At 42.5% G+C, this 11,470-nt stretch overlaps 1 protein-coding gene across 1 annotated transcript in view; it reads left to right on the top strand.

Moving 5' to 3' along the window:
* The first annotated feature begins 469 nt into the window (after nucleotides 1-469).
* The window catches only part of CDH20 (cadherin 20, type 2), a 24,839-nt gene continuing 13,838 nt past the window's right edge, over nucleotides 470-11,470 (top strand). The window contains exons 1-4 of the mRNA XM_010290603.1: nucleotides 470-641; nucleotides 2,512-2,699; nucleotides 7,186-7,439; nucleotides 10,911-11,047. Of these exons, the coding sequence (XP_010288905.1) occupies nucleotides 494-641; nucleotides 2,512-2,699; nucleotides 7,186-7,439; nucleotides 10,911-11,047 (727 nt within the window). The 5' untranslated portion in view covers nucleotides 470-493. The remainder of the gene's footprint in view (nucleotides 642-2,511; nucleotides 2,700-7,185; nucleotides 7,440-10,910; nucleotides 11,048-11,470) is intronic.

Below are 11,470 nucleotides of genomic sequence, written 5' to 3'. Positions count from 1 at the left end.
GTGGCGCCCAGCCTGCGTCCGGAAGGGCCCGAGCCAAGCCCGCGGGCTTATGTCAGGTTTCCTCCGGGGAAAAACAACTCGTCTGGATACACCTTTAACTAATCGCTTCCACCTTCCGTGCGGACATATTCAGCCTGAGCAGGGCCTTAACGCAGCGCAGCACGCTCTGTTCCCGAAATGCTTTTCCAGCTGCCTTGGGAGGCAACATTTTGATTTTGAACAGCCAAGCCTGCCCCACAGCTGATGCATTTTAACCGTGTGTCTTTAGAATTCACACCTTCTGCTAACCTAGATTTAATCTGGGTGAGTTTTACTCTGCTGGGGAAAGTGAGACTGAATGCAGAGCCTGGTTTCATTCTTGGGGGAGGTGGGGGGAGTATGATGCCAGGAGTGAGATCACCCCACCTTGTTTGTGTACTCTTTAACTGCCATTTCTTTTGTTCCCAAAACCCCTTCCCCCCTCAATCTCACAGGCTTAATTAGGACAGCTCTAATGAACATGGACAGAGAAGCGAAAGAATATTACGAAGTGATTATCCAGGCCAAGGATATGGGCGGACAGCTGGGAGGATTAGCTGGCACAACCACAGTCAACATCACCCTCTCTGATGTCAATGACAACCCGCCCAGATTTCCACAGAGTGAGTACCTGCTGCATCAGGACAGCAAAAAAAAGGGGTGGCCGAGTTGCAGGGCTTCTGTTTGCTCTCATTACAGCCATTTTCAGACTCAGGACAGTGACAGAGATGGACAGAATTTCGGCTCAAAGAAGGAACTTTCCTTCAGAAAACATAAAAATGGAGCATTCACCAGCTTGTCTTTCAGAAGAGGTTTCTGACTGCCAAAATCATCAAAACCAATACTTCTTTTAAAGGGTGGGAAATTAATTTGCAGAAAAAGGAAAAAAAGAGATCTTTTATGTTCCTAGACTCCTCATGGCCATTGCCTTTGGCTGCTAACTGCTGTCCCGGTTCTCTTTTCATCCTGTCTCCAAAAGGATGCCTGTCAAATCAGGGACATGTGGTGGTACTGGAACTTGAAAGATAATTCATTTAGCACCCCAGCCAGACCGCTGCAGGGGAGCGTCTGGTGGTGCTGCCAGTGTAGAGTGGGTTGTCATACAGGCTGCTCTCCAGGAGAGGTTCATCTAAACCTTGGCAACATACAATTACACCCTAAGATAGGTAACAGTCACAGTTAATGGGATGCAAAAATAGGCAACTCCACTCTTATCAGACACGTTACCTTCTATTTACAGAAGTGAATATCAAAGCAAGATTTGCAATAGTTTTCTCTTTCTTTTTAAAATCCTTTCAGATCAAATTTACCTACATAATTCTATATTACTGTTAAAAATTTGAAAGAAGCTTTTCAGGTTTGATTGAACTAAATCTTTGAAGGAATCTGTTGTGTTGTGTTTTTCTAAAGAAAGCTGATTCTTTTGGTGGTGTAGATCAATCTCAAGCCTTTTCAGTTTTGCCATTTTTCTCATCTAGCTGAGAGATGAAAACTCCTGCAGTTCTTTTTGTTGCTATTCGTCTTCTCCATCTGTTTCTGCATGTTGCACTGCTAAATCAAAGTGCTCCACTAAGATCAGCAAGAAGCCTCAACTTCCACTGTTCTTCTTCTGCAGAGCAACTAGTTGAACACACCATTGGCAATCCTGTTTTGAAAGTGGCATGAATTGTAGCTGTTTGATATCAAACTCTTGGTTAAGAAAAATGGGAATAGATCGAACCCCACCCTTGGTGTAATTATGCCTTGTAAAGCTGAATAATTGCGAGAGTTAACAGAGAGAGTGCAGGCAAGGAAGGTTTGAACATAAATTATGACGGCAGAGAAGTATTTTAGATACAACATTTGTACTTTTAAAACACATTTTTAAAATAGCAGCTTTCTCTTTCCCCAGGCTTGCTGCTAAGCAAATTAGTGATGCACCAAATGTGCTCAAGACAGGGTTTGTAAGGGGAGGTAGTGTATTTATTTTAACAGAGTAACTGGTAAATTTGGAAGAAACAGACAAGCTTCTGAGCTTTCAAAGCCTTGTTCAGGGTGGAAAAGAAGTTTATACAGACTTGAGAAAGGACTTCTGGTGCTCAAAACTTGTGTGTTTATTCCCACTGTACAAGCTGATCTAATAAAAGATGCCCGTCCTGTTAAATCTGTTTCATATCCTGCTTTATATCATGGCTGCAACAGCACTGGTGTTAATTGCCCTATTTTTCTAGTTGAAGTTCCCATTTTCAAGTATATTGCTGTTTCAAAAAGAACCTGTTGAACAAACCTGTTGATAATGGTAAACACCTAAATGAAGCTTTCCCAGGTAATTCAGTCTAGCTGTGGCTTTTTAAAGGAAATCACACCACTGTTGCAGCTTTGAGAAAGGTACCAGGGATTCTCTGCAGGCTATGCAGTGTTGTGGCCTGCCCTGATCTACTCTTTGCATCGCTGTGCAGTTTTCAGTTCCTTTACACAGCTTGTTTTTGTTCTCCCCTCTCTCTCTCATGCCAGAGCATTATCAGATGAGTGTGCTGGAGTCTGCTCCCATCAGCTCCACTGTGGGCCGCGTGGTTGCTAAAGACCTGGACGAAGGCATTAATGCGGAGATGAAATACAGCCTTGTGGATGGAGATGGACTGGATGTCTTTGATATTAACACTGATCCTAATTACCAAGTTGGCATCATAACTGTGAGAAAGGTAGTAAAGTTTTCTTTTTATAGTAATTTATATGGCTAACAGTCCTGGTTACATCTTATGTGTGCAGTATTCCCTTATGCCTGTAGTGACCTGGTTCCCATTACGTGACAGTAGCCCCTTTCCAGCTATAAAATGCATTTCTTTAACATTCATTGCTAAAAAATGAAGGGAGACTGTGTTCCTAGAAGCAACCTTTAAAAAGTAGGGACAGTATTAGCATAAACATGTCTTTTCCCACTGAAGGAATGTTCTGATTCACTGTTTATCTATTTAAATATTCTCTGTAGCTTAATTATCCTACAACACAAGAAATTAGATCAATATTTGCATTTGAACTGTACACATTTTTCACTCTGGTGTCCCACAAACAATAGTAAAGCATGTCTTAGAATTATTTATAAACCAATAAAACCCAGGAAGTTGTTTTTTTTAATTGCTGCTTGAAGATCCATAAATGCTAATTAGGCTAGAAGAAGCTGTCTCTAAAATGGCAACTGTGAAACTGCTAGTACTCTGTACCGTAGGCTATGCAGAAAGGAATAGAGTATTTTGCTTAGACTCCCTGCTATAGGATATTTATTCTACAATCTTACATAAATGCTAAAAGTTCAACTCTCTTTCTAGGTTATGAAATTGTAACCATATTTCTGCCTAAGCATATCTAGTGTACTAATAAGGAAGTATAGTCTCCATGTAAGTAGCCTGGGACCGAATTGTGCACTAAAATGGAACAAGACGTGGGAGAGGTTTGACCCTGCAAGCCTCTATGCCCTACAGCAAAGCATTTAAGCATGTATTTATGGTCACCTTTCTCCAACTCTTGTTTACGCACACTAGTCCCTAAAGTTAAGCATGTACTTAAGTGCTTTGCTGGAATGAAATAGGTATTGAATGCAAAATCTAATGTAATTTTTCACTCATTTATCGAGGAAAGAAAATAGTTTCTTTGGAGTAAATGTGTCAATAAGCTTGACTTCTGTTATTATGAATACGGTTTTACTAGATGTTCATGTATGTAGGAGGAGGAGTTATAAAAATTTATGGCGTCAATCATACCAGAGATGTACTGGCATCAGGTACATAGCAAAGGATATCAAAATTGGGGGAAGGAGAGAGAGAGAGGGGGGATTTCTAAACCCTGAATGAAATCTTCTTTGAGAGGAAGCAAAACTTTCCTTTTATTTTTCTAGTCAGATTTCCCAAACAAAATAACTAGCACTTCTATCATAGGCAACAAAATGTCCAAATTTGCACTTACAGATAAGACCACTACTTGCAGTCTTGTGACCACTTATCTCAGCCAACTAATCCCACAAAACATTAAATGCCTCCCGAAGAGTTACAGCTCCTTCCAAGCTCCCTGCCCGTGAGGCTGATACTCACCCCAGTGAGAGCTTCCCCCTTCACCCTGCCTTTGCTTTCACACTGCCCATGGGAGGCAGGGTGGTGGGTGACCCAGCCAGCATGGAGCCCAGCACCTGGGCACCCCCACGCTGCCCTCCTCCCCAGCCACTGCCCGGCCAACCACTTTCTCACAGCAGCTCCTGCCAAATCCCGCCTGTGTGTCTCAGCAGTCCTCTTGGCTGTGTTTTACAACATGCTGGGTTCACAGGAGAAGGCATCCTGCTTGCCCTCCCCATAGGACTGGTCTTGGAAAGAGGTTTGAATGCACCCATGGAAGACAAATCTGAGGGGGGCAGCAGTGTTGAGGCATTGGCACATGAGAGGATCAGGAGGTAAAGCCACAGTTGACGATGAAGGAGTCCAAGGCAAACTGAGGGTGTCTGAACCCAGGAGCATCAAAAATGTGGTGGCCTAGCACACTCATTTGATTTTTCTCATTTTTCTAACTTGATCGTTGTAGGTGATTATGTCTTTTCCTAAAGTAGTTGGGTTTTATAGCTATTAAGTGTTTCTGTGATTTAACTGCTTTTTTTATATCTTAGCTTTTTCGTGTATGTGCAATGTTTCTCACAGTTTTCTTCACATGAGAAACCATGAGATATAATGGCCTCTTTCTTACTATATGTTTAGGCAGCTGTGCATTGCACATTTCTTGCCAGATGGACAATAAAATGTTGCTTGGTCATGTGAATATATTTTATTGCTATTTTTACAATGCATAAATATGCAACTGGTAGACCATAATGACTCTGTAGTAACGGGTAATAAGTTTGTAGATCAAGCTAAATCCTTGCTGACAAGTGCTATGCCTGCAGTAATCACTGATTTACCAGGTGGAACTAAGGGCAGCAGGAGCAATTTTAGGTCCTCTGTATGTGCTGCTACAGGTTGCACAGTTCATAATGTATTGCTGCACAGCATCTCCAAAAATACTGGACCGTCATCTCCCCCAGCGCAAGAAAATCAGTTCCCACTCCAGTCGTCATTCCTTAACCCCATATACTAAATGCTGAATAAGTTTTAGTCTTTTTAATTTCAAGAATTCCTGTGCAGGACCTCCATACTGGTAATTTTACTGTGAAAGCATGAGCTTTTTTATGTCACTGCAATATTTCCACTTTTGAAAAATGAAGCTGTTGTGGCACTAGACAAGTACTGAAGCCTCCACTGAATTCGGGCGGTGTTTTGAGGCCCGTAGTATATACTCCTGACATGCTTGAGCATGTGAAACTTCTGCTGATATTGCCTAAACTAATACACATCTCATAGCTGCAGAATTTCTCCACTGCACTATTGAGCAGGGCAGAAAAGAGATGGGTTATGACTGGCCAAGGAGGACTTCACTGCTACAGTAATGATCTTTCTACTTTTGTCCTTCTGTTACATTGGCATCCTCCTTCTCTGTGTTCCCACTCATCTCTTTGCCCCAGTCTAGGTCTTCAAAGTGAAAGAGCTGAATAGGAAAAGCAAGGGTGTTGGATGGGAACAGCAATGATCTTACAGTAGTCTTGAATGAACAGAGGTTGTGTGTGGTAGTTCCACACACGATGCTCAAATCCCTATGTACGAATGAAGCTACATGTTTTGAAAGCCATTCATGTAACAAAAAGGAGCATGTCCCACTGGGTGGCCCTGAGAATTGGGCCATTTCTTGCCTGGTACAAAGTTTGTCTTGCTCAGGTTCTGTGCCAGCTAAGGGAATCCCATTGTGCTGGTTTTCAGCATTAAAACTGCCCAGATTATACAAGTAAAGGGTTGTGACCACTTAACCACAGTGGGATTGCTTGTAACTTCTAACTGCAACTTGGGAAGTATGACTGTGTCCTCTGTAAGGTGTACATCACCTGGTGAAAATTTTTTGTATACTTTGGACTGATCCTTTCATACTGTCATTCTGGTTTGTCAGATGCTTTTAGTCATCTCTCACCAAGAACGGTATATTGCACATTAAATAAGGAATTCTTTGTTTAGCTCTAAGCAGGTTTTGGAGAGGCCCTATTTTCTTCAGGGATCTGGGAAGAGAAGAGGGAAGGGAGATGAAAAATTTATTTATTGAAAAGTTCAGTGCCAGCATTAATTATTTCTATATCCATGTTCACCAAATAAGTAGTTTTATCTAGAAAAGGAATCAAATTAATGAAGCTACTAACAGAGGAAGCTGGTCCTTTATCCATTATCTGGGGAGGGGGAGAAGGAGGGGGAAAAAAGAGCCATTCCTACTCCCTGTTTCAAATAATACTTGAGTATTTCATACAAAGTGGAAGAGCTTCTGCAGGAAGAGGTCAGGGGTAGTTCACAGTGCTTTGAAATTAAGCTATTCTCTAAGCAGGGAGGAGATTCAAATCCTAAAACCCAGCACACCTGTATTGTGAACCTGTGTTTAGGACACTTACTGAGGCTATGAAAAACCCCACTGCTGGAAAGGATGGATTACTGATAAAAAATGGAGCAGGATCCAGCAAGAGAGGCTGACTGTGTCCCCTGCTCCCACTGGAGCCCTTTAGCAACCTAGCAGACAGGATGCTCTGGAGACAAGACTCACTAGAGAGAAAAGAGGATCCTAACTGGGACATCCACCACACATGTGAGCACCCTTGTCCCTGCCACCAGGACGCATTTTTGAGGAACCGATTCTTCGTATCTTTACCTTACTTTCAGGTGCTCCAATACTGTCTGTTTCTACCTTTTTTTTTCCCCAGAGTGGAATGAAACACACTGTGTGCATTACAATGCAATGGTGGTGCAGCCACTTTTATTTTCATTTCAGCAAGGAGGATGAAAGAATATGTATTCTGAAGTGATCTGCAAATATTTCTCCTGGCTTTTTCAGTTCAACTGTCAAATTACAAAAAAGATGTAGACAGTGCCATTGCTCATACTACTGTCACTCGATGCTTTGTCTCCATCTGCAAATACTTATCTCTGTTACTTTTATGATTAAAAATCATGGTAAAGATTTCTTTTAAAAAAAGAAGCATCAGTTTATATTAGAGAGCATCTGTTACTTCTGCAAATTAAAATTCCGTGGAGCAAATCACATGGTTCAGTGTGCCTAATGGTAGATACATTTTTTTCTCCTCAGCCTTTAAGTTTTGAGAGCAAGAAAAGCTACACCTTGAAAGTAGAGGGTGCCAACTCTCACCTTGAAATGCGGTTCCTGAACCTCGGTCCCTTCCGAGACACTACCACCGTCCACATCAGCGTGGAGGATGTGGACGAACCTCCTGTGTTTGAGCCCAGCTTCTACTTTGTGGAAGTGCCTGAGGACGTGGAGATTGGAACCACCATACAGATCATTTCTGCCAAGGACCCGGATGTGACCAACAACTCGATCAGGTCTGTCCTCTCTTTGGGTGGCCCCCAGGAGCGCTTCCTGCTACATCCAGCTGGTGGGGTGGTGATGGGGCTGGTGGGAGGGACTCTCTTTTTAGCCCGTGGTAATCATCAATGGGTTTAGTCAAACCAGATCTCACACGCTGAAGGGCCTTGCTATGACTGCCAAAGCAATGCAGGAGCTCGCCCTTGCCTTTTCTGTGGTACGAAGAACATCTGCGTCTAGCATTGGAATGAACTGGCCAGGTGTGTCCTGACAGCATACATTAAAAACAAGCCCCAGACTCTCATGCCTTTGCTGGCACAAAACCTGACAGCATTGCTGAGAATCTGCTGCCATACCGGGGGGAAGGTAATCAAATCACTTCTCTCTCCCTCTTCTGTTTCAAGGCCTGCCTTTGTCAACAGCTCAAATACACAGCTACTTTTGGAGTAGATTGGATGCATACTAATACATATTCATAAACCACTAAATTATATAGTGTCTGGTCAAAGTTGTAGAGCTAGATATTCCCATAAGGAGTTAAGAAAGGTAAAGGTGTATTTACAGCCACGGGAGCTTCATAGCTGCAACTTAGGAAGGAGCCAAAGGAGCAGATTTGTGTGATCACAGCGCTCTTTTCCATAGTGGCTGCCAAGTCAGCCCAGTTTATCTCAGAAGACTGTTTTTCTCTGAAGCCAGCCCACATACTAATATTCACAACCTGCAGAAGCTCTGAGTGACTGCAAGTTAATAATCCCAGCAGGTCAGCTGCATCTCTCATCTGAGAAATACTTTGGGTGTTGAGCTGCTGTTTGCCTAACCTTGTGTCAGTCCAGCTTCTGAATTGCCTGTGTTTGGGAACAGTCCTGGGAAATATGGGAGGGAGTCGAAACATCGAGTATTTGGAGTTTCTGAAGAAAGTGAAATCTGTATGAGCAACTCTGTGGGCTTCAGCTAGGAGATCTGGGCAGACACAAAGCCTGTTCTTCTTAACGACATTTGCTTTCTGTGTTGCTGCTCCAATAATTTTTTTCATCTCTGCTACCTTAATGTAACTATCTTTTCTACCTACATTATAAGGTTATCGTACTTCTCATGACAATGTCTCAAATTCTTCAATAATACTAAGTATTATACTGTCTGCATCACAATTTCATTACCCTAAACTTTTTCCACTTGCATCCTATTCTGCTGATTACTGTCTAGCATTATCCAAACACTGCAGTGCCAACAGCTTTGTGCTAATCTGCTTAAAATAGTATAAGAATAGTTCTGTGGACTATCAGAGAGTAGAAGTGTTCATTGTTGTTTTTAAAGAGATCTTTCTTAGTTTTCTTCAGAGCTTTCCAGTGACTACCCTTGATGAAACAGCACTCTATAAAGCACAGAATGCATCACCAAAGATATATGTTTCAAAAAAAAGCGGGTGCAAATATGCAGACTCCTTTGTAACTGTGTTCCTTCCCAACTTCCTTCCTTTCTTTCTTCCCATTTTCCTCCCTTCCCACTTCCCTTTCTTTCTTCCTTCCCTCCTTCTTCCCCCACACCTAGTACATACAAATGTAAATGATTGGGGTGGAGGCAACAGGAAAATAAAAAACAAATACCATTTGTAATGCTATCTAAAATGCAGATGTTAAGAATAGGTTCTCCTTGCCTGTCATGTGGTCTCCACCACCCATGCCAACTCTGTGCAGCATCAGTCTTGCTCTGCATTCAGTTTGCACAGGGCAAGGCAAGATAAGAAAAAACAAAATCCCAGATACATATTTTGTTACACAAGCTGAAATCCATCTGAAATTAAACCTGTGATCTGGCCCCTTCTTTTGCCATTTGTATGTATTCCAAGTATGGAAAGCCAAGACACGTTTCAGAAGGGCTGACTAAACACAAGGGAACTCTCAAATCCTCATTTTCCCAGCATCCAGTATCTGTGCTCCCACGCTGTGAAATTCTGACAGCTGGAAATATGCCATGATTGTTGTTAAGTGATTACCTAAAGATTACAGTGGAAACGACTGTGAAGGAGCAGGTGTTATTAACAGGAGAACTTTCGTGGAGAATCCAGATAAAGATTCCACCTGTGCCTCTTGAAATCAGTGATTAATACCACGCCACTGATCACAAGGCCATATTCAATTTCAGATACTTGTTGCCCTTAAACCGTTGAAGAGAAATTCTTTTTATAGCCCTCATACAAGAATAATTATTATCGCAAAATATAGCAACAGTCATATTTATTTCCTAAATAAATCAAATGCCTCAGAAATCTCTTTACTTAAGAAAAGATGGGAAGGACTGGGAAGGAAAGGGAAGCACACCTGCTATCCCACCCTCTTTGATTTTTCTGAAAAAAGAAGTGTAAAAGAATTTCCCAACAACATAGCTCAATAATATTTTGTATCCCAGTTTAATAAGTCCCTATATAAAGATCAGCCTGGCATGCTTGTTGCAATGAATGCATCTGTGCTGAAAGGAGAAAATTCAGAAGAACGAGCCCTGTTCAGCACCCGTTATGACCAATACTTTCAATTCCCATCAACTTTGGAGAAAGAACCAACAACTCTGTTCTAGACTGTGGCATTTACATAGGCACATGTGGGGCTTTTGCCAAAGGATCTCTTACCATGCCAACACCATTAGCTAGGAAGGCAGCTTGTACAAACTGCTGTTAAGAGCAAGGTGATGCAAAAAATTTAGTATTTTACATGCCCTGCAAAAGAGTCTCTCTGACCGAGTACAGCAGTGACAGCTGTCAATCAGCTTTCTCCCTGCCCGAGTTTTCTGGCCTGCAGGTACCACCACACTCCTCTGCTCACAGGTGCAAGAAGCTTGTTCCCAGCATTAAACTGACATGATATTGGCCAGGCAGGTTCAGTAATTGCGATGAACCAACTTCACAGAGGGAGTTGTATTTCTGGCTGGACGACACAAGAAAGCCACTCATCATTCCCCTTGCATTGGATACGGCTCAGTCAGTAAGATGGTCCAGGATACAGGTGAAGTTATTCCCCTGAAGGAGGAGAGAATACAAAAGCACGAGGAAGGGAACGGTTCCTCCTCGTCAGCCTAGGTACCCAGAGAATAAGCTGATGTAAAGTCTTTTTCATCCTGTCTGAATTGTGCCCAAGGAAAGGGCATAATTATTTTGCTTAGAAAAAGAAATCACACTCCTCACTGACAGATTTTCTCTGTAAAGCAGATGTTCCTGTGCTGAGCTGTGCCTTGCTTTGAGGCTTCTTCCTCTAAATCTTCCTGTCTTCCATCTCCGTCCAAGTAGTACTCACCATTAAATGCTGTTAGCCACATGAACTCCTAGTTTTTTGAGCACCTCTCTCTGTACCTATAAAAGTCAATGGAGCACATAACGCCGTTGTGGAAGAATGTGGATCTGCTGTGTATGAAGTATTCCCATTGGTGGGGTACGTCATTGGCTATAACACACAGTTTTCACAAGGGTTGCATAATATTTTTAATATGTACTCTTGCAGATACTCGATTGACAGGAGCAGTGATCCGGGGCGGTTCTTTTATGTCGACATTACATCAGGAGCACTGATGACTGCAAGACCTCTTGACCGAGAGGATGTTTCTTGGCACAACATCACTGTGCTGGCCGCGGAGCTGAGTAAGGAGAATGCAGACTGTACATAGATTAAAGAGATACAATAGACAAAGCAGGCTGAGAGACCTGAATTCAGCAATTCACATGTTCTTGTGCTTTGAGTGGGAAGCCGTATTAACTGAATTACTCTTCTGACATCAACAAGCAAATACTGCATTTCATTTGTTTTTTGTGCTCCTTTTCACAGGGTGATGGGAGGAGTAGAGACTGGCAACTGAATGCAGAGTGCTGCTTTTTCAGTTCATTAGTATTCCAGGGATTTATTTAAAACTCTTCCTGATGTGTTTCTGCAAGACCTCTGTCTCTTCAGAAGGGCTAGGCAGCTCAAGCAGATGCTGCAAAGGCTGCACAGCTGCCAGAGTTGCCAGTCCTACCTGGGAGGATTGAGGGTGCAGGGACTGGTAGGCAGCAATGATCCTACACTGC

This window comes from Phaethon lepturus, unplaced genomic scaffold (genome assembly GCF_000687285.1).
Source record: "Phaethon lepturus isolate BGI_N335 unplaced genomic scaffold, ASM68728v1 scaffold43907, whole genome shotgun sequence".
NCBI classification, from domain to species: domain Eukaryota; kingdom Metazoa; phylum Chordata; class Aves; order Phaethontiformes; family Phaethontidae; genus Phaethon; species Phaethon lepturus.
This window is presented reverse-complemented; position numbering and strand designations above follow the sequence as displayed.